The sequence below is a fragment of the Candoia aspera genome, chromosome 7 (assembly GCF_035149785.1).
Source record: "Candoia aspera isolate rCanAsp1 chromosome 7, rCanAsp1.hap2, whole genome shotgun sequence".
In the NCBI taxonomy this organism is placed as follows: domain Eukaryota; kingdom Metazoa; phylum Chordata; class Lepidosauria; order Squamata; family Boidae; genus Candoia; species Candoia aspera.
Genome location: NC_086159.1, coordinates 47,580,872 through 47,604,438, shown reverse-complemented (window position 1 = coordinate 47,604,438; position 23,567 = coordinate 47,580,872). Strand labels below are relative to the sequence as shown.

The following is a 23,567-nucleotide window of genomic DNA, read 5'->3' as shown; positions in this document are numbered from 1 at the left end:
ACCTTAGTAAAACATTTGCTGGAAATGGGAAAATGAATGGAAAATTCTAGGATGTGCAAGTGTTGGCAGAAAGGTAGAGGGTAGAATGCAGACTGATGTAAGGAATGTGTGTTTGTCAAAAGTTGAACACTGTTGTATGTAAGGACATGTTTCTGCCTATTTTGTTATGTGGAATTGAGAGTTGGGTATGTCAGAAGAAGCATAAAAGCAAGTTGAACAAGCAGCAATAAAGTACTTAAGACATACTGGTAGTAAAACAAAAGGATATAGTCAAGAATGGATGAGCACTGAATGATGTGGATTGAAAATACAAGTGACTGATAAGTACAAAAAGTATGTTGAGGTGATTTGGTCACACAGAAATAATGAATGAGGACTTCTGGTGGGAATGGCATTTTGAACAGCGTCTCTTTGCGAATTCGCAAGTAGACCTGGCAGCATGGCATTTTAGGGCTTGGGCAGGATTCCCTGGAGCCCAAAAGTGTTCCCTGGATAAAGGAGAACACTAGAAATTACCCCCTGTGTTTTCCAGACAGCCAATCATAGCCAGAATATTGTAAACAGAGTTTATAGATTGAGCCGTGGGTGATCAGCTGGGAGGCTGGAGTGTCATCCCTTCCCAAGCCGTGCTGCAGCCATTTAAACGGACTCTAAAACTGACCACCCCATTTCTTAATGCACCAATTTATTTGCCTTTTCTTTGTTAAAAGAGGCTTTTTCCAACACAGAGATGAGATTTTTCTTGGTAACTTTTACATTATTTTTGAAACTTAACTGTTGAGCATTTGAACTTGGTTTTGTATTTTACATTTTGGGCAATAAGAACCGAAAGCTGAACTATGGATTTATTTTATAGAAGCAAAGGAGTATATATTTTTTGGATTTAATTTGCGGTATTTTTACTGCTTCCTTTTGGGATTTAACGAATCTATCCTATTGGAATCAGAACTTTCATGGCTATTGTGAGAAAGTGAGTGTTGCTTTTTTCTTAATGAGTTAATTGGATACTTCCCGTAAACACCTCTAGTGGCAAGACTTTTGCTTTTGAATGATGTCAGTCTGTAGTACTTTTCAACTGACTTTAAGATTTGGTTGTATTGGCTAATTTTAACCACCAAAGGGAACTAATCACGGCTTCTGGGAGACCACCTCGTCATGGTTCTGATGATGGGGAGATGGTGAGAAATATGATTAATGAAATTTCCAATACCTTTAAACAATCTTTTGATGCCTTTGAGAAGAAAATGGAAAATAGATATTCTGACTTTGAGAAAATGATGGAAAGTAAATATTTTGACTTTGAGAAAAAGATTGAACATCAAATGGAAAAAAATGCTGGAAAAGGTGAAACAAGTAACAGATCAGGTGGAGGTGTTAGAAACTAAGCAAGAGAGAAAAAGAGCTTGATTAAATGGCTCTGTTAGAACTTAGAAACGTGGATTTCTGTCTGAGACTGAGAGGAGTTCCTGGGGTGAAAGGGGAGAATATTGTTGAAAAAATCCTAGAGGCTTTGGCAAAATCATTGGATTGGGAGGAAGATAGAATGGAGGGAAATTAGATAAAGTTTTTCGCATCAACTCAAGATATGCAGCTGTAAATAATAAATCAAGAGATGTTTTGGTTCATTTTGCTAGAAGGAAAACAAGAGACCAGGTTTTGCAAATTCACTTTGAATCAAGATTAAATATTGACAATGTGGATATAATAGTTTTGAAAGAGATTCCTGTAAGAATTTTGAGGAAGAGAAAAGATTATACTTTTTTAATAGAGATTTTGAGAAAGAATAAAATTATTTTTCAATGGGAAAGATTGGAAGGTATAAGTTTTATGTTCCAACAGCAAAGATTAAGATTGACCTCCATCCCTAAGGCCAAGGACTTTCTTGCTAGATATGGATCTAGTTTGGATCAGGGTGTAGATGAGAAACCTTCATCTGGAACTACACGCCAAGAATTTGCTCTGCAAGGTGTAGACATGGGTGCTACATCTAGGGACTTTGATCAGATGTCTGCTTAATCATGGCTTGCATTTACTTCACTTGGAATGTGAATGGGACAAATGCCCGACACAAAATAATTTTTTTTTCATTAGTTGAAGAAATTAAACCTTGATGTGATATGCTTACAGGAGACTCATATAAGGAAAAAAGATATTAAATATTTGATTAATAAAAATTTGGGAGAGGAATTTATTTCAGCATGTTTGAAGAAGATAAAGGGACGTGTAATATATGTTAAATCACAATTGAAACCATGTTTATTGCTTTCTGATGAATGTGACAGACATGTAGCAGTGGAAGGTGAGCTTAATGGACTTAAATCTATTGTTGTGGGGATATATGTACCAAATGAGGATAAAAGTAAATTTTTTAGACATCCTCTGAACGAATTGTCATCTTTTTCATATCAACGCTGGTGTCTACTAGGAGATTGGCATGGTGTAACCTCCCTACAATTGGCCAGGACATCTGAAAAGGAAATTAAGCTTAAACAAGGAAGACTCCCACAGTCTTTTTTTGACATGATAGACAATTTGGCATTAGTAGATTCCTGGTGTCACAAAAGTGGATTGGCAAGGGAATATACTTTTTACTCAGAAAGACATCTTTTTCAAGAATTGACATGATATGGATTTCAAATAATTTAGCTAATAAAATTTGTAATGTTGATATTTTACCAAAGACTTTTTCTGATCACAATCTAGTAAATTAGAAAATAAAGAGATCTTCTATGGCTTTCCGATGGAGATTGAATGAAGCTATTTTACAAAGAGAAAACATTTTGGTTGATTGCAAGAGAAGTTTAAAAGATTTTTTTGACATCAATTTGGATAACTGACCTAAAAACTGTTTGTGACACCAGTAAGGCAGTTATGAGAGGTCACTTTATCTACCATAACTGTAATATATAAAAGAAGTCTCAACAAAAAATGCAAACTATCTTGGATCAAATTAAAGTAAAAGAAATTGAGTTACAGAAAAACCCACTGGATACTGGTATTTTACACCAACTTAAAGCATTACACCAACAATTATCTATGTTGACTGTTTTTTGAGACAGAATTGAATTATGTTAAACAGAGACATTTTGAGTTTGCCAATAAACCTGGAAGATGGTTGGCCTATAAATTAAGGAAGGAAATAGAAAAGAAAATGATACTAAAAATTCAAGAAGGAAATATTGAATTGATGGATAATGAAGGAATTAAGAAATCGTTTTACAACTTTTTTCCAATTTGTATAAAAGGCAAGAAGCTTCTCTAGAAAAGATAGATGACTATTTGGAGAAACAAAAATTACCAAAACTCTCACAATCACAGAAATTATTAATGAACAATCCTATAGCTACTTCTGAAATAATGGAAGCTATAAAAAGAACCAAACTGGAGAAAGCACCAGGTCCAGATGGTTTGCCAGCATTGTATTATAGGTGCTTTGAGGATCAGCTTCTTCAGCCCTTCCAGAGATTGATGCATTCTATTTTGCAGGGCTCTGCAATGTCTGACTCTTGGAAAGAAGCCAATATTGAACTTTTACCAAAAGAAGGCCAAGGTTTTACTCTAACTAAGAATTATAAAACAGTTTCATTGTTGAACAATGATTATAAAATATTTGCTTCAATATTGGCTGAAAGAATGAAGAAAATTTTACAGGACTTTATTCACCAAGATCAGTGTGGGTTTCTACCCAAAAGGCAATTAAGAGACAATGTGAGGACATTATAGAATATCTACAACACCACAATGAACAGCAAGTAGCTCTTCTTAGATGCAGAGAAGGCCTTTGACAATTTGAATTGGATTTTTATGTTCAACGTTTTGGAAAATATGGACCGGAGATAATTTTTTCAAGGAATTAAATCAATTTATGTGCTTCAAAAAGTGCGTATTATTGTAAATGGCAATTTAACTGAGCCTTGTCATATACAAAAATGAACAAGGCAAGGGTGTCCTTTGTCACCTTTACTCTTTATCCTAGTTTTGGAAGCTCTGAATAGAAACATTAGACAAGACAATCAAATATAGTGAAGATAAAGAAAGAGGTCTTCAAACTGAGAGCCTTTGCTGATGATTTAGTTTTAATATTACAAGACCCTTTGAATGTTGTTGAACATTTGATGAAGAAATTAAAGGAATTTGGGTCATTAGCTGGACTTAAAGTAAGCAAAAAACAAAGATGTTGATCAAGAATATGACTACACACAATCAAGAAATGTTGATGGGTAAGACTGGTTTTATAATTGAAAAAATAGGTCAGATACTTGAGGGTGACATTATCAAACACAAATTGTATGTTGTTTCAGAATAACTATGTTAAATTGTGGAGCGATGTTAAGAAAGACTTGTTAAGGTAGGAAAAATTACAACTGTCAATGATGGGTCAGATATCTGTGATTAAGATGAATGTTTTGCCTAGAATGTTGTTTTTGTTTTAGACAATATCAATTTTGACAACAGATCTACCATTTAAACAATGGCAGAAAGATATCTCTAAGTTTATTTGGCAAGGGAAGAAACCAATAATTATGTATAATTTTTTACAAGATGCCAAAGAACAAGGAGGTCTAGGTTTGCCTGATTTGAAATTGTTTTTGGTGCCTGCTGTTTGCTATGGATGAAGGATTGGGTGACCGTGAAGGAAATGAAATTATTGGAATTAGAAGGACATGATCTCCAATTTGGATGGCACGCCTACTTGTGGTATGATAAAGTTAAAGTTAATAAAGATTTTAAAAATTTTGTTAGGTGTGCCATACTGAGGGTTTGGAATAAACATAAACCAGTATTGTTTCCTAATGTCCCTATGTGGTTGTCCCCTCAAGAAGCTTTTCTTAGAAAAGAGATGGCAGGCAAACCAAGCTGGTTGAGATATGAAGAATTTTGAAGAAGGGATACCTAAACGTAAAACAAAGGAACAACTAGAATTGGAAGGTCATATTTGTCACTGGTTTAATTACGCACAATTTTCAGAACAGTTTAATTTGGATAAGAAAGTATATAATTTTGTTCATGAAAAAACACAATTTGAAATGGAATTTTGTACAAATGATGAGCATCTTATTAAGAAAATGTATAAAATGTTGCAATTGAATTTAGAAGATGAATATGTTTATCTTCTAAATTCATAAGATTGTATGATTAAATGGGCTAAGAATTTTGGGTATAATATTATGCTTGAACAATGGGAGAATATGTGGAACAAATGTATGAAATTTACTCTGAATTATAATTTGAAAGAGAATTTTTATAAAATGATGTACCGTTGGTATTTTACTCCTGATAAGTTGTCCAAAATGTATAATGGGGTATCAAATGTTTGTTGGAAATGTTTACAAGATGAAGAAACTTTCTATCATTTATGGTGGACTTGTGGAAAAGCTAAGAAATATGTATTATTATTCAAAAGATTCTTAAAGTGGACTTACAATTGAAACTGGTGCTGTTTCTCTTTGGTTTGATGGACCAACACCTTGAGAAGCAACATGGAACTCTGTGCTTATATATGATAACAGCAGCAAGAATCTTATATGCTCAAAGATGGATGGATGCACAAATTCCCTCAATGGAGGATCGGATGATTAAATTAATGGAACTGGCGCAAATGGCTAAGCTGACAACACTAATAAGAGAAAATACTGTAACTGGATTTGTTTCTATTTGGAAGCCACTTTTGGACTATTTGCTTGTAATGGAAAAAAATGAAGTTCTGATTTTGGGTTTTGATGATTAAATGGTTTGATTTTAGAGAAATAATGTTACTAAATGCTTAATTAATAGCAAGAGATTAACTTTTATGTACTTTTATATCTGTGTTGGAGAAGGTTGAAAGTCACCTGTCTTTATGTTTTTCTGTCTATTCTTGCACTGATTTAGTTTCTCTTGTTTCTTTTTTAGACTTGTGTTCTATCTGTTCTATATTCTATATTTTGTGTTTTAATTATATCTTGAAAATTAATAAAGCTTTACAAAAAACATAATGAAGACTGAACTGCTAAACCTATATACAGGTAGTCCTTGGTTAATGACCATTTGTTCAGCGGCCATTCAAAGTTACAACGGTGCTGGACGAGGAGACTTACAGCTGGTCCTTGAAGTTGCGGCTGTCACAGTGCCCCCATGGTCAGGGGATTGCATTCGGGTGCTTGGCAACCAGTGCATAATTACAGTGGTTGCAGCATCCTGCAGTCATGTGAGTGCCATTTGTGAGCTTTCCTGCTGACTTCTGACAAGCAAAGTCAATAGGGAAGCTAGCAGGAGTTTGCAAATGGTGATCATGTGACATTGTGCCTAACAACCACCTGGGATTTGCCTAATAATCACAACTGGAACTGCCGGAACTGCTGTCATAAGTCGGCATAGTTATGTTACGTTGTGCTTTACAACCACATTGCTTAGCAATGGAGTTTCTGGTTCCTATTACCGCCATTAACCGAGGACTACCTGTATGAAGGAGAGCCAACAGGTGGAGAGGAGGGGGAAGAGTGAGGATTACAAGGTTAGATGGAGAGCAAGGCAAATGTTTTAAAGAATAAAAATGGTGTAAGAAGAGGTATATAGACGTGGTGGAAGCAAGGGTGATTTGCAAGAATAGAAAAGTGTGGAGAGGCATTGTGAATGGGGTGGTGGATGTAACTGGATTTGGCTACATTTCCTTTACTTTTCCTGACTGCATGAATTACAGTAATTGAATTCCACCAGGCTTTCAACCTGAGCTGATTGTTTAGTGGTGGCCATGTATGTATGTGCAGAGTGTTATTAAGTTTTATGTGTTTTTTTCCTTTATGCTCCCATCTGTTGTAAGCTGCTCAGAATATGCAAAAACTATAAAATACATTTTTCTAGTTAACCATTTCTTATTACGTTCTTTCACTTTGCATAATGTTTCCCCACCCAAAAGACAATAGAGTTATGAGTTTGTAAGTATATGTACTAAATAGTTACTTCTGTCTTGTGCTCTAGTGCCTTTGAAGGAGAATACACATATCACAAAGCTCATGGAGTATACAAATGTGTTGTTTGTGGAAGTCCTTTATTCAAGTAAGTAGACTGAATATAGTTGCAAAGTAATTGTGCCTTTTTGTTCCTGAAAGTGACATCTGACTAGTTTGGAGACCATTTTGTGGTAGTTACCAGACATAAAGTGGATAGATGTATTCTGTCCTTTTAAGCAATGTTGGCCTGGAATTCTGGGAGCCACACTAATACATTTTGCAGGCAATTGCTATAATAAGCCAGGATAAGGAGACTTATCACTGCTTTACCGTTGACTGCTTTGTTAGCTTTGTGTATGTGAGGCCAAGCAATAGGCAAAGACCTTGTGCTGCCCCTAGATTTTTGTCTGTTGCCTTGGTAGCCCCCCCCCTGACATTTAGCAGCAAACTGCTAAATTGTGGCAGCACAATTTCCCACTGTACTTTGCGAAAATAAGCAATAAAATACTGCTCTTATTTTATATAATGCGCTTCTGCCCACATTTCAGGGGAACCAAAACTTTACCAGTTTTAGTGATGTCCTTGTGCCTTCAGCAATGAAATACTGTAGTAAGTGTAGCTCTTTACCATCTAAAAAAAGTACTGGCTGCTAATATATCCTTTTAGAACCAGACAAGACATGATGGAGTTGTATGGATTCCAGATCCCCTTGTAATAACCTGATATCCATGAGGCACATAGTAGTATGTATTTTAGGCCTCTTCATACAGGCCTTTCCTATATGAATGATTTGTTTTTCTCTGCTTGCTTTCATCTACCTTCTTAATATTTATGTTTTATATTAATCGTTGTTATGTATTACTTATCTTCCAACAAAATGGATACCCATGCAACTTTATCAAAAAGTGCCTGACTGCTCAATCCACTACAGCACAACCCGAACAACCTATGAAAAGTATAACACTTCCATACATCAAAAACATTTCAGAGACAACCAACAGACTACTACAATCACTTTGCATCACCATAGCACACAAACAAACTAAAGTCCTCCAGAACATCTTAAGCAAACCAAAAGACCCAGTAGCCCAAGAAGAAAAAACAGGAGTCATTTACAATCTACAATGGGAGGACTGCGACAGCCACTATGTAGGACAGACAGGCTGAAGACTAGAAGAGCATATCCATGAACACCAACTATCAGTCAGAGGACATGATGAAAACTCCTTAATTTCACAACACATGAACAGACTCAGCCACAGTTTCAATGGGTAAACTAGTAGCTTTTTAGATTAAGCCATATCCAAAAATGCTAGGGAATTTCTGGAAGCTTGGCATTCAGACAAATCAGGCATCAATAGATACAGAGAGATAAGCCACGTTTACACACCATTCAAAAGAGACAATAAAAAACTAGGAAGGAAGCAGAAAGGCTAGAACACAGCAGCCAACCCTCAGATAAGCAGGGATCAATACCAGACAATCAGACAGAAAACAGTACCCTAATCAAGGAACCACCAAGGAGGTAACTTCACCCCACTAAACTAGCAGGCAAGCTACTAAACAGGCAGCAAACCCCACACTCACTCACACTGTTGATGTTATTTAGTTGGATAGTGAAATGGCTGCAAGCAAACAACCAAGCTCAGGGAGCACCAAGAACTGCACAGTTCAGCCCTGACCTACATATTTTCTCTTCTATTGGAATGTATTACTTACTAATTTACTATATTGTTGTATTTGTATTTGAATTCTTAAGATTTGTGTTTGAATAATTTTTATTCTGTTATTTGAAAATAACTTCCTGTATACAAGTAACAGGCTGTCTTTGAAAACTATTTGGAAGCTACAGCGGGCCCAGAATGTGCTGGTGCAGGCAGTAATGGACATGCCACAATATGCTCATGTAGCACTGCTATTTGAAAGCTGCATTGCATGCTAATTACCTTCCAGGTGTAATTCAAAGAGCTGGTTACCATTTGTAATGCTTTTCAAGGCATAGGATCTGATTATTTGAAGGACTGCCTATCTCTGATAGTTTCTGCTCTTGACAGAAGATTGGTGCACTCCTATCAGGGATAGTTCTTTTCATCCACTGAATGTGCAGCTTTGGGAGGGATGCACATGGAGCAATGAGGGAGGAAAGGGACACCAGCCTAGTCAGCCAGATCAGCAGAATCAGCCCTGGCAATCAGTGAGGTGACAGATGTCATAGCCAGATTGCCCTCGCATCCAGGCAAATATCACTGAGGCCCCAGAATTTGCTACACAAAATGCCTGGCTACCAATCTGCTGTCTGAAGCCAACAAACTAATTGAATCTCTCAAAGTGGGAAATGCCTCTTGTAGTGACTGTATCCTTCCTGAACTGCTTAACTTGAACTGTGCATGGCAGGCACCTCTTGGCTCTCTTTTTACAGATATTGATTGCCCAGGAATCATCCCCAAAGACTGGGGACTGGCAATAACGGTTCTAATTTACAAGGAAGCCAATAAAAGTGATCCAGTGAACTATAGGTCTATTAGTCTTATGAGAGTGATAAGTAAATTACATGCAAAACACCTAAATCAAAAACTGACTAATTAAATCTGATGGCTTGATCAGGGATGAACTGTTTGGGGTCCAAACTATGCACTCAACAGTGGAGTATGTTTTTGCTTCATGTCACTTGATTGAGAAACACATCCTCAAATTGGCCTTCCTCAACTTTAAAGCAGCATTCAATTCCATCTCTCTGACATTGTTATGGAGAAAGCTTCTAGATACCTACATTGACAAGCAGGTACTTTTCTTAATCCAAGAGCTGTCATCAGACACTTAATTCAAGATGAGATATGACACTCAAGAAATGCTCTCCAATGCTGTATGCACTGAGAGAGTGGTGTGAAGGGTGCATTTTAGTCCCACTTTATTAAACCTCTGTAGTGAAACTCTGGACTCCCCAGATGTGCGTAAGACTGTGGATTGCTATAACTCTGCATGGACAATGCTGCAATTATTTACTGCACGCATATTGTGCTAAAACATGCTGTGAGAACCATTGTCCATTACTGCACCCCAAACAGGCTGGATATAAATGATCAAAAATCTAAAATTATCATTTTTGCCAAGAAACCAAAACAACGAACTTGGATAATTGAGGGGAATAGGATTGAACAGGCGTTCTTCTTTAAATACCTAGGAGTAGTCTTCCATGAAGGGAATCCATCATTAATATATCAAGCAAGTGGCATCAAGATCTACACAGAATATCAACATTTTTTTTTATTCCAAAGGAGGTGAATTGATACCTCCAGGGTTAAAGCTTTTTGAAACCAAAACCATATAATATCTGACCTGCTCATTGCAAAGTACTGTTCAGGCAGCATGTGGACTCCTTATCTTGCTGGTATACCAATCTTCCGGGAGACCCTTAGATCTGTTATTAAACATGTTCAGTGGTTGATTGAACCTGAGAAAGAGTTGTATTCTACTTCTTTCCCTAATGTCTGTATTGAAGATTTTCTGCTGCTTCTACAAAAAGGTTGTATGATGCTGCTTTCTACTATGTTTGATCATTTGAAAGAGAGGCAGTGTCATTTTGCTTACTCCTGCATTAATGTAAGAACTCCACTGGGTATTTCTGAGTGCTGCCAACTACAGCCATTTACTTCTAGCACTGCCATTCCCTTATAGCACTTATCAATATGGGCTTTTTGTGACCTGGGTGAAACTGACAAGAATTCTGCCAACTAGCAGATTGGCAGACTGGAGGATGGCTGGGAGCTTTACCCACATCCCTCCTTTGCTCCACTGACTTGTCAGCAGGACTATTTTTGGATAGAGGTTTACCATTCTTCCAATCACTTGGGCTTTCAGAAGACTAGTAGACTTGTTTCAGAGCAGTGCAAAATATGCTGGCATATGTTTTTGCTGACTCAAGGATTGGAGGAATGCACATTAATATGGCTGCAAGGAGAAGCCCTAGGACTATAATGTGGTTTGAATTTGATTTAGATGAGATGTTTCAAAATGCAGAGGAGCATGAACATGGAATCTGTCTGTGATTCGTTAAAGTAGCTGTGCCTGTTTATAGGATTGCTTGGCTGCTATACAAATACAAAAATGTTGAGTGTTTTTACAAGGATGATAGAAGTGATGCCACCATAAACAAAAGTGAAATTGAAAACCCAGTTGTATAGTCTGTCATTCAGCAATTTTCTCCACACAAAGTCCAGATCATCCATGCATTCTTTGGAATTGTAGAAATATAATATAAAATTAAATTTAAAAAATCCATTATCCCACCAATGAATCTGTTTTTGTTAGGTCCTTTAGGTCCTTTAGTCTATTCTCCTTTTTGTTTTTTTAAATAATCACTGTCATTACAATGTTATCATGATCCTTTGCACCAATATGTTTCCTTGAGAAGGTAAGAAAAGTCCTCACCATTAACAAGAATGTACTTCATCTTTAATAGTTTTGCTTTATGTTGTTTCATTAAAATGCAGTGTGTAAGATCAAGGAACACAGGATTTTAGTTATTCAGAAGAAAGAACTAGAAGAGGCTTGGTATATACTTAAAACCAATATAGATTATTTTTTTAAAAAAAAATGGTTGTTGAACCTCAGTATCAACCTTCATTTCATTTCCTTATTCCAGGAAAAATAACCCCTCATGTTCCCTATGTTCTAATTTTCAGTAATATTCAGTGAATATTCAGTGAAGTTAAAATGAACCAGATAAAATTGACCAGAGAGGCAGTTTGGTATGGTGGTTAAGTCAATGGGCTAGAAACCAGGAGACTCTGACTTCTAGTCCCACCTTAGGCATGAAAGCCAGCTGGGTGACCTTGGGCCAGTCACTCTCTCACCCCAACTCACCTCACAGGGTTGCTGTTGTGGGGAAAATAGGAGGAGGAAGGAGTATTTGGTATGTTCACCGCCTTGAGTTATTTATAAATGATGATGATGATGGCAGGATATAAAATAAATGTTTTCAGTCACCAAACATTATTAAGAATATCTATTTGATGCATGCCAGACATCTGATACATCAACTCATCACATCATGTTAATTGTCTTCAGATAACTAATAATAGTGTCTCTTGCAACTCTTGATACTTATTTGCACTTCATATTGTTGTTTTTGTTGTAGTTAGACACTTAATAGGAGTACACTTACTGTTGAAAAAGAAGCTCTTAATTTGTGCAGAGTCTTTGCTTCTTAAACTATCTTTTAAAGCCTAGACTAGGTGCTCCTGTCTTCAGAGGTAAGGCAGATGATGCTACATGATCTTTTTTATGGTGGTGAAATATTACATTCAGAGATCTGTGTGGCATTAGTGGTCCATGACTGAAAAAGAATTTAACAATTGTACATTAAAGGATATAATTCTGTATAAAGAATATAAAGGAATAGAGGATGCAATGTACAATACATTCCAGGTTTGTAGTATAGTATATTCTGATCTACGTTTATTATAACCAGTTTGATATGGGAGGGTGGGAAAGAATGAAAGGGAGCACAAATCATCAAAAATATTAGCCCTGGGCTCTTCAACATCTTCATAAATGACCTAGATGAGGGGATTGAAGAGGCGTTCATCAAATATGCGGATGACACAAAGCTGGGGGGAAATTGCTAACACTTCAGAAGATAGATTCAAGATTCAGAAGAATCTGACAGACTTGAGCTTTGGGCCCTATCCAACAACATTAAGTTCAATGGCGAGAAATATAAGGTCCTACACCTAGGCAGGAAAAAACAGATGCACAAGTACAAGATAGGCAGTACCTGGATCAACAGTAATGCCTATGAGAGGGAACTAGGTGTCCTGGTGGACCACCGCTTAAGAGTCAGCAATGTGCTGCAGCTGCCAAAAAAGCCAACACAGTTCTGGGCTGCATCAACAGAGGGTTAGTATCAAGATCACAGGAAGTGATAGTACTGCTCTATACCACAGTGGTGAGGTCATGGCTGGAATACTGCATCCAATTCTGGTCACCACAATACAAAAAATACGCTGAGGCCCTAGAAAGAGTGCAGAGAAGAGCAACGAAAAGGATAAGGGGTCTGGAGGCTAAATCTGATGAAGAACAGCTAAAGGAACTAGGTACATTTACCTATTTACTGAAAAGAAGACTGAAGGGGCACATGTAGCAGTCTTCTAATAGTTGAAGGGCTGCCACAGGGAAGAGGGCATTTACTTATTCTCCATAGCACCTGAGGGTAGGACAAGAATCCATGGGTGGAAGTTCATCAGAAGGAGATCCAACTGAAATAAGGAGGAATTTCCTGACAGTGAGAGCTGTTAAGCAGTGGAATGGCTTGCCTCCTGGAATTGTGGGTGTTCCATTGCTGGAAGTTTTTAAGAAAAGATTGGACAACCATTTGCCCGAGATGGTATGAGGATTCCTGCCTTGAGCAGGGGGTTGGACTAGAAGACCTCCAAGGTCCCTTCCAACCCTATGATTCTATGAATCTCTCATAGCCTAACCTATCTCAGAGAGTTGCAGTTGTGATGATAAAATGAAAGGAGATCCCCATAGGCTGCATTGGACCCTTGGAGGAAAGGGAGCAAATACATAAGAAAGAATTGAACCCTGCCACTAGGGACATCATTTTGTCCAGTATTCATAAAACAATAATATTCATACCCTTTTGCAATAGATGAGTTAGAAGATAATTTATTTTTGTTCCTTTGCCATTAAATAGCACACTGAATTTCTGTAATTAGCTGTTTGAAAAGCAAATAATTAAGTAACGATAGGTAATTACTTCTCCCTCGAATCAGATTCTGAATGTCTTTTCTAATCTCCATATCATTTTCCACATTCACTTCTATTCCTATAGGAATTCTCAAGCTGTATAGCCTTTGCTGGGGATTCTGGGAGTTGTAGTCTCAGCACATCTCTTGGCTACCATGTTGAGTTAGGTTGATTTTATCCCCATTAAACCCTCCCATTAACTGCATTTTTGGAATATGACCGATGAAAATCAAAACAGGTCAACAAAATCACCTCCTAAAATAGCCTTGAAATCTGTATTAAGTTGTTATTCTCGAGCGTATTGATCCATACAGCAATCAGGGTGCATACTGTGTTTAGAAATGTGAGATATATATACAAAGGGAAATTACATAAATTAACTTGATTTCAGTCAAACTACCTAGTTTATGAGAAAGGTTGGGAATCTGGATTTTGCTAGAGAGGATTGCTGACAGATTCTTGAGAAAGCAATACATGGTTTGAATTCAAAATGCACCCCTACCATGCTAATATGTGTGTTACATTTATGGCAACATGGTAACGCTACCAGGCCCTGCAGCCTACGAGGTGTATTCAGTTGTCATGGCTATTGATTTTGTGTTGCTGTATTCCTGTGTTTAGCATTATTAAAGTGTGTTGCTAGCTTAGCCCATAAAGACTTCCAGCCACCGTGAAACATTGTGCCCCACCCCCAAGACCACATGACGTTATTTCGGGCACTTAACAACCAGATCACATTTACGATTGTGATGTGATCACCATTTGCAATCTTGTCTGCCAGCTTCCCCAGAAACTCAGTAGGGAAGCCGGCAGGGAAGTTTGCAAGTGGAAGGGATGGAGGGAAGGGGAAGCCTTTCATGGAGCTGCAAGAATGAAGCTCAAATCCTGAAGATCTCTGCTTCATTCCTTCAGCCTGCTGAAGGGTTTCCCTCCCTTCTGTACATGAGGAGAAATCCTTGGTAGGGCTCAAGGATGAAGCAGAGATCTTCAGGATTTGAGCTTCGTTCCTTCAGTCTGCCAATGGGTTTGCACAGAGGGGTGGGGAAACCCTTTGGCAAGCAGCTCTTTCATTCCATCCCCTTAATGAGAGATCGCTTAATGACTAAAACTGGGAGTGCTGGGATTGCAGTCGTTGAGCAAAGTAATCACGTGGGTGTCTTGCTTAATGACAAATTTGCCCAACATCAGATTCCGGTCCCAATTGTAGTCATTAATCAAGGACTACCTGTATTGTGGAATGTTGTTACAGAACAAGTAAGCCTTTCTTTATGTAACCTCTTCCTTTACCCCATTCCCAATTTTCTAGGCTTTCTGATTCTTTCCATAACCATCTAATAATGTATTCTAGTTAGGTTGAAATGATGATTCTTGATAGATTTCTAGCTTTGTATAATTTTGTTTTTCTGTACAATCACGTTAAATATATTCTTTTAGTTGAAGGAATCTGACATTTCCAAGTGACTTTGGGAGCCTTTCCTTTGAACATGCCCATACTGGACTTCCGGTGGGGACAATGGCAGCTTGAGCTGTTTTTTTCCGCTGTCTGCGAACTGACCTGTTAGAGTGGCTTTTTTTTCTTGGGCTCAGGCAGGCTTCCTTGGAGCCCAGAAGCGTTCTCCAGATTAAGGAGAACCCCAGGAGTCACCCCATGTGTTCTCCAGATGGCTGGTCACAGCCAGAAGACCACAAAACAGTGTTTTGCAATTGACTGGTAAGCAATCAGCTGGGAGGCGGGGTGTCATCTTCCCCAGCTACTTTGGAGCCAAAATGGACCTTAAAGCTGCCTGCCCCATTTCTATAGCACTAAAGTTTTTTGTTTGAATTTTACCAAAGAGAGGCTTTCTACAACAAAGAAATGTGGAATCTCTTGGTGACTCTCATTATTTTTGAAAATTATTAACTTGGTAATTTGACTTTTTATATATAATTTGTTAAATTGAGATTTAAAGAATTTTGGGTTTTTTTTTTAATTAAGGTGATTTTTGAGGAATATAAAACTTTCTCTTTTTCATTGAATCTGTGGATTGGAGTTCTGATCTACTTGCTTTCACTTTCCTGTGAGAATGCTTTTTGTTATTACTTTTCATTTTCCTGATTGGCTACACTGGAGATAAAAAGGCTGGAGAGAGTGTTCAGTTACAGCGTTAATGACTTTACCTTCCTGAGGCACTAGAGGGCACCACAATCTTCCTACTGTTAAGAAATATGGAGAAAATTAATTTGATATTTAAAGATCTTTTCAATGCTGTTATTCAAGTCTTGGAGCATTTCTCAGAATTTGTGGAGTCCAAATTGTCACAAGAATCGAGAGAAACTGGTAAGGCTGAAAGCTACCTTAAGAGTAAAGTGGTTTCTCCAAAGAAAAAGATGAGAATTGGTGACTTACGTTTAAATAGTCAAAGGAAAATTGAGTTGTTGAAAGTTGAAAATAGGAAGACTGTGTTGCCACCACACCATGATCGAGAAAGAGAATTAAACTGTAGAGGCTGGAAGATTTTGGACAAATATTTGGGCTTTTTAAAGCAGGTTGTAGAATCTGAAATTGACAAGAAGAAAGCTCTGTACATAATCCTGAGACATGTAAATGCCTTGGTTTACTTTGATGTGGGATAATTGTCTAAAAGTGTTGATCAGGATGGTTCCTTAAAGGTTTGGATAAATGGCTATGCTGTTTTGAAAATTCTTACATTTTTGGTAAATGCCTAGGTTATTGTTTTAATGTGGTTATCAGGATGGTTTTTTAAGGGTTTGGGTAAATGTTTATGCTGTTTGGATAATTTTTATATTTTTGGTTACTGTTAGTTTAGTTGGCAGATAGGAGCAAATTATAGTGAAGAAGGAAAGTGTTTGTTACTGTATCAGGTTCCAAATTATGTTTGAAGGGTTTTATATGTTTTTCTTTAATTGGGAGGTAATTTTGTTTTAGAAGGGAATGTAATAATGAGAATTTAAATGCTCTGTAGAAATAATATTTACTATAATTTGAATTAGAGTAAGAGATTGATATTGATTTATGTATATCTTTGTTGTAGAAAGTCAGAAGTCACTTCGTAATCGTTTGTTTTTGTGCTTTTTCACACCTTTTTAGTTCTGTTTCTTTTTCTTTGTAGGCTTCTTTTTAATCTTTTTAGTTTTTATGTATATTTTGGAAATGCTTTAATAAAGTTTTCTAAAAAAAATTAAAAAAGGAAAACTCCCACATGAAGTAACATTTTAATGCATGCTCTTGCTGGTCAACTCTTGTGTTTTGCTTAGAAGCTCTAACGATAAAATGATAATTTGTTCTCCTTTTCCCTCCCATATACAGGCATACCCCAATGGTTTTTATTATGTGATATAAATCTGGCTGGAGCATGCCCACTAATTGGTTTGAGAACTAGATCTAGACAATGCTTCTTATTGCCGTTTGTTCAGATAGGCCTTGTCACTGGGTTAGTTCTGCTTGGCAGCACTTCAGTAGCATCTTGAAAGTAATTACCCAACTTACGTTTTCCCATAGCTGATTTGAGAGCTTCAAAGGCTTCTGAATTTAGGACTGTTATTCACCTATATCTGAAACACGATGTTCTCACAAAGGCTAATTTCCCTCTTTCTCCCTCTTCCTCATTATTAAATGTATAGCCTTTTGGTGATAAGCTTAAAATACTACAGGAGACAATATTTAACAATGTTTTACATATGTATTTTTTTATTCAATAAAAATTCACAAGGGTGAACGTCCAACTATCTGACAGGAAATAAACTTTTGTTCAGAATGGGTTGGAAGAAACTAAATAAAATAACTTTTTTTTGTTATGATGTTCTCCTAAGGAATGCTCATCAGAAGTATAATATAATAGTACACTTTTAAAAATATTTCAAATGCACTGTTTGTAATTCTGACTTGTATTTTTAAGTTGGGTGTTTCTTGCTGCTTTTACCAATCTTGTAAATGAAAATGTTTGTCACTAATGTCTCTAGAATAAAACTAAGGATACATTTGGATCGAATGTGTTCATAAGCAAGGTGCATTAACAAAGATTGCTGCTTATGAGTTTTCTTCACCTAAATAGCTTTTTATAGTTAAACACTATGTCAACCATATCTTCCTTTTGTTTTGTTTTAGATCTGAAACAAAGTTTGACTCCAATTCAGGTATGTTCAAAATTTTATGTAGAACATGCTGTTTCCATATTTCAAAAAACAAATTTATCAGTTAATGTTTAGCCTTAACTCTATATTTGGAATAGGCCAATTTTAAATCTCTAGTTTCAGAATGCTGTAATGGGTTTAATGTGAGTAGAATTTTTTGTTCCTTTCATATCCAAATCATTATTTAATTTTATTCTTTTAATTATGGTGACTTTGGGGAAACCATGTCAGTTCTGCATCAGCTTTTGAGTGATATGAGGCTGAGAGAAGTGAACTTTAAGAATACAGGCTAATCAAAAAGTAGTCCTCAAGTTACGACAGCAATTGCAACTGGAATCCTTGGGTTATGACTGTCAATTGTAAAGCATGATGACAGGCAACCACATCGCTTAGCAATGGCAATCGAGGCAGTCCCGGTTGCCATCAAAACCCCAAGACACATGGGTCATAATGCATGAGTCCCAGGTAAGGAGTGTGGGAGGTGTGGGGGGAGGCCCGGGGAGGCCCTGCACAGGCTGCATGCAAGTTAGGGGTTGGGGGTGCTGTGGTGTGGTGTGGCATGAGCTCAGGAAGGCTGAGGGAACAAGGGTGCAGGTCCGTGTGAGAGCAGGGAGCCAAGGGAAGGAGGGTGCAGCACAGTGCACAGGGAGGCTGGGAGGTTGGTGGGGAGGTACTTACCAGAGCAACTTGCGACCTTCCCTGCTGGTTTCCCCATTGACTTTGCTTATGGGAAGTTGGAAGAGAAGGTTGCAAATGGCAATCATGTGAATGCAGGATGCTGCAACTGTCATAAGTTACCAAGCACCTGAATTGCAATCACATGACTTGGAGGCACTGCAACGACTGGAACTTCAAGGATTGGTTGTACGTACCACTGGTTTGGTGGTGTTACAATTTCAAGCGGTCACTGAAAGGATGGGTAAGCGAGGACTACTTGTATATGTTTCTAGAGGAAAAGAATATTTCATGAACAAGAAGTCTAAGTAGCTCATACATAAGGAAAGAAACTATTTGTCACTAGCTGCTCATAGTAATGTCTATGCACACAGTCATATCAGAAAAGTCTATAGAATTCTCTCTAGGTAGTTGACTGAAGTATAAATTTCTTTTATATTTATATATTGATGTTTCCAGTAATAAAAAGTGGAACATTGAAGAAGTCCATTAAACTCAGTATAGAAAAATAATCATTATAACAAACAGACTAACTTTCTTAAATTGAAATGATGTAAAAATAATCTAACTGCAGTTTGTTTCCATAGCATAGGCTTTCATGTTTAAAACAGTTTTCAAAATTACTTGTGTAATTATTTGAATTTAAGATTTTTAAACTGGATTTCTGAATAAAAAGTCTTTTTCAGAATATAGTAGATTTACAAGTAAAACCACAACACACCTTAAAAGACAGACTACAATTATATTAACAACTAAAAAGCTGAACAAAAAATAAATAATAGCAATGGCTAGAATTGCATCTTGAAAATAAATAATAGCAACTTTATTTAATTAAAAATAGATTTGAACAGTCCATCCTTTTTTAAAAAAAGCTTTATAATAAAAGAATTTAAAGCCATTATTTATTTTAAAGTAATAATTAAGGAAGTCAGTTATGGAAGGGAGTTCCACCCAGCATTAACCAAAGGATCTTTAGGAACATTTCAGAAAGAATGTGTTATAGTAGTTAAATCTGTATATATCTAGGGGATGCATCACTCTGGCAAATTAGTTAAAGGTACTTTCGATCTACCATTCTTAGATAATAAAGAGTTCTGCATGTGGACGTTCTGTAAGGGCAGAAAAGAGCATGATTATGGTTCAGCTTACAGGTCTCATGTTAAGTTTAAAAGGCATTTGTGGCATCAGAGGAAGATAGTGTGGTACCCAAAGGCACCATCTTTGCTCAGGGGCTTCTCCCTAGTTCCTTGCTCCAGTAGATTTTGTATTTTTTAAAAAAAACTTTAAAAGTATAAAAATAAGTATACATTACAAGTAAGCTTCAGATCATAGCATTTTTATTTAGAAAATTGCTTTGTGGCCCCACATTAGCCACACATTGAAGGATCTTTGTGAACAACAGACCCAGAAGTTAATATTAAGACGTTCTGTCGTTATAGATAGACTGGGTTTAAAAGATGTTATGGAAGAGGAACAAGTTTTACTGGACAAGACTGAGACTGATTTGAAGTGGATTTAAAAATGACAGGCTATAAGAATGATATGGAAAAATATCCTACACTGGATATACAAACAAAACTGGCTGATGTCTTAATAATTAAAAGGGATATACAAATAACAAACCAGAATAGTGACTTGGGTAACTTTACAAAAGAGACCTGTTAAAGTTTTGAAGGATTTTGTGAGAAGGGATAAAGAAAAAATTGAACAGAAATCAAGTTCTAGGATAGTATTTGAAGGGATTAAAGATTAAGATTGGTAAAAGTAAAAGGAAGGAATATAAAGTTGATTTATTTGATCAAGGTTAAAATAGATAGGTTGTTATCTCTGGTAACCCTTAATGGACTTTTGCTGAGCAGGACTGAACAACAAGACTTTAAGGATTTGTTAATAAGAGATGAGATATGGCAAGAAGAGATCATTTGTTGTATTTTAAGAGAAGGTGATAAGTTTCTAAAATTGTTTATACTTGTTGTGATGAAGGGGGAAGTCATTTCTTCATATATTTCTTTTCTTTTTCTTTACTATATTATTTTTTCTTTTCTATTTTTCTTTCAATTTTTTTCTATGAGAACATTTTTCTCATGTTCTATTTTCGTGGTATAATATTAGAGTTCTGTAGCTTGTTTAATTGAAAAGGCTTTCTTCCTTGAAGAGGTGTGTGTGTGTGTGTGTGTGTGTGTGTGTGTGTAAATTACTCTGTTTCAGCATGCTAGCCTATAACAGTCATTTTCTTTTTCCCTGATTAATCCTCTGCAGAAAGGAAATCTAAGTGCTGTTTTGTGAAAATAACATGAACAACTTCAACACAGGTTTATTTTCTTACAATGAAAGCATAGTCTAGCATTGTTACTTATGAAAGCTTCAATTTATTAATTTTAACCATGGAATCTGGAAACAGTACAGAATTGAAATACTGAGGAAAATGCAGTCTATACAACGTGAATTGACCTGGATATTTGAGTTCAAAGTGAAAAAAAACCCTTAACAGTTATCATGCAAATAGTTGTTACGTATGTATAGAATGGCCCATTTTTCACCATGATGGTAATTACTTTTGTAGCAGTGACATCTTTTGCTGAAAGACGTTCTCGTCTGCATGTTGGTATTCCTGCGTAAAAAACAATTATGCTTTCCGTTTAAAGTTTTTAAATGTTCATGTAATAAATGTGCATTTTTAATATTATGAATGGCATGGTAAAACCATTGGATTAATGGGCGTTCCATGAACATCTGACACAGGGGAAAGAGATATTCCTATGGAAATCTAGTGCTTTCAGGGGAAAAAATTTGAATTACTGTAAGCAAACAACGAGTCATTGTTGGCTAGCAGGAATTGTACTAATGACCTCTTGTTTAGAATACACTGTTCCACACATCTTGCACATGTTATATTACTATAGTTTTATTACTTATTGCATCCTCTTAAGTGTAACTAAACATAACTTAGTATGAAATATTTTACAGTGGTGTAAGTTGGTAATATGAGTAGATTTATGTTTATTTCTCTCTTGGTAGTGAAAGCAGTGGGTATCCTTAGTCATCAGCTTTGACAGAAATCGTGAAAAATAGGCAAAATTTTACGGATATGGGGGAGGGTTTCTCTATGCATATGTGCTGTTTTCTGTTATTTTAAAAACATTTGGGGAACAGCATTTGGCATTAGCACTGTATAAATTGGAGCATGTTTTTGCCCATAGATTTCAGTGATAAAATAAGCAATATACTTTTTACAGTTATTCTATGTGTATTTACTTAGAAGTAAGTTCCATTAGTCTAGTGGAGCTTGATAGCAGCAAGACAAACCATAGTTCGTTGCATTTTTTGGTAATAGTTTTGCACTTTTTGGTAATAGTTTTGCACTTTTTGGTAATAGTTTTGAGGCCTGTGAACAAGAAAATTAGAAATACGCTGTAATCGTCCGCAGAGCATTATTCTTGTGATAGTTAAATGTAAGTACATGGCTGTGTTTAGGTCCATCCCTAAATTTGTATTTGGTTTTCTAAATTATGCAAAGAAGATAAGGTTCTTCCAGGTTCTTGCTGGAAGAGTTATCATTCTGTTCCAGTGGAATATAGAGGGGTTATGGATTTTCAGGGCCAGGAGTGAATGTGTACATTATGCTTGTGTGGGGCTTACATTGAATAAAATGTTTATACCTCACTGATTTATTTCTTCCTGATGTCCGTATACTAGATAAACACAGAGATCTGTGGTAAAGCAAAAGCAAACTAATGTATTTTTTGTTGCTTGCTGGCAAGCCTTAAAGTGAGAATCTGAAAAGCTTATAGGTTGCTTGGTGTCAGCCATGGAACGATGATCAAATGAGAGACAATGTATCCTTTCCTTTCTGTGGTGATGACCCTTCAAAAAGCAAATAAAATCATGGTTTGAAAAAAACATTGATATCTGGAAGGCTAAAAAATGTGTCGGAAACAGAATTCTACTTAACTGTGTTTCCAATGCTAAATTAGTATTTTAATTTCTGTTCAACATTTCATCTTTAAGGTCCTTTGACTTAAGGAACTGTATAAATGTAAGTCCTCTGAATGCAGATATTGGTAAAATAAGAGATGACAGCAGTTGTTCTCAGAAATGCACCAGCAGAATCATTAACAAGCATATTTTCAAAGAAATTGCTGTCTTTAAATTTTGTTTCCTGTTTACCAACACCTTTTATAATGAAGATGTTAATTAATAATAGCATGATTTTAAATTTGTTTAAAATAGGTTATCTTTTGTCCTATTTTAACTTCCTGTAAGAATCTTAGCTGACTGCTCCTTCTCCTTCTCCTTCTTATTATTATTAAATTTAGCCACCGCCCATCTCCCCCCAAAGGGGGGCTTGCTTTTCATGCCTTGAGCCCTTTTTTTCCTCTATCATGCCTCACCCTCACCCCCTGATTTTTGGGTTGAAGCCATAGAGCAGTGCTTCTCAACGTTAGCAATGTTAAGATGTGTGGACACCTCAATGGGGAATTCTGGGAATTGAAGTCCACACATCTTAACGTTGCCAAGATTGAGAAATACTGCCATAGAGGTTCAGCTGTCATAGCATTATGCCAATATGCTATTCTTTCATAGGTCTTTTTAAATGCAGAAGAATAAATAGAGCCTTCAGAGCTTTGCAGCTTTGTCACATATCAACTTTTCAGATTATTTTGCAAATCCCCAGACAAATGAACACAGTGTGAACTAAAACGTGGATTGGAGGGACACTAACAGAATAATGCTCTTTGTGCTCTCTTATTGGTCAACTAGAGAAAGCATTGAACATTTTGAGATAGGACATTAGTGAGTTAGTTTCAAATTGCTTTTAATTTAAAATTTTTTTTAAAGCATTTTGGTAGTTGGATTTGTTACTGCCCAGGTTTTTTTTTTTTTTCATCTTTAGACCTGACGGATTGTGATGGATTAAGTGTTTTTCTTGGTGGGGTGTGTGGTAGGGTGATCCTTTCCCCACTGAGGGCAGTTTGCCCTCTACCTGGGTGAGAGCTGTGGAGGGTAGCAGTGGGATCACCCTTGTTTGAAGGTGAAGTGGGGTAGCCCTGCCAGGCCAGTGAAAGGAGATACATTCTCAGA

The 23,567-nt window shown here is 36.6% G+C and overlaps 1 protein-coding gene across 4 annotated transcripts in view; it reads left to right on the top strand.

Annotated features, from left to right (window-relative positions):
- The window catches only part of MSRB3 (methionine sulfoxide reductase B3), a 139,690-nt gene that overhangs the window by 32,227 nt on the left and 83,896 nt on the right, over window positions 1–23,567 (top strand). For all 4 annotated transcript variants that reach the window (XR_010068356.1, XM_063309235.1, XM_063309233.1 and 1 more), the window contains 2 exons: window positions 6,958–7,035; window positions 17,785–17,813. Coding sequence is in view for 3 of the 4 variants with exons in the window: in XM_063309235.1 (XP_063165305.1) it covers window positions 6,958–7,035; window positions 17,785–17,813 (107 nt within the window). In the remaining variant the exon portion in view is untranslated. The remainder of the gene's footprint in view (window positions 1–6,957; window positions 7,036–17,784; window positions 17,814–23,567) is intronic.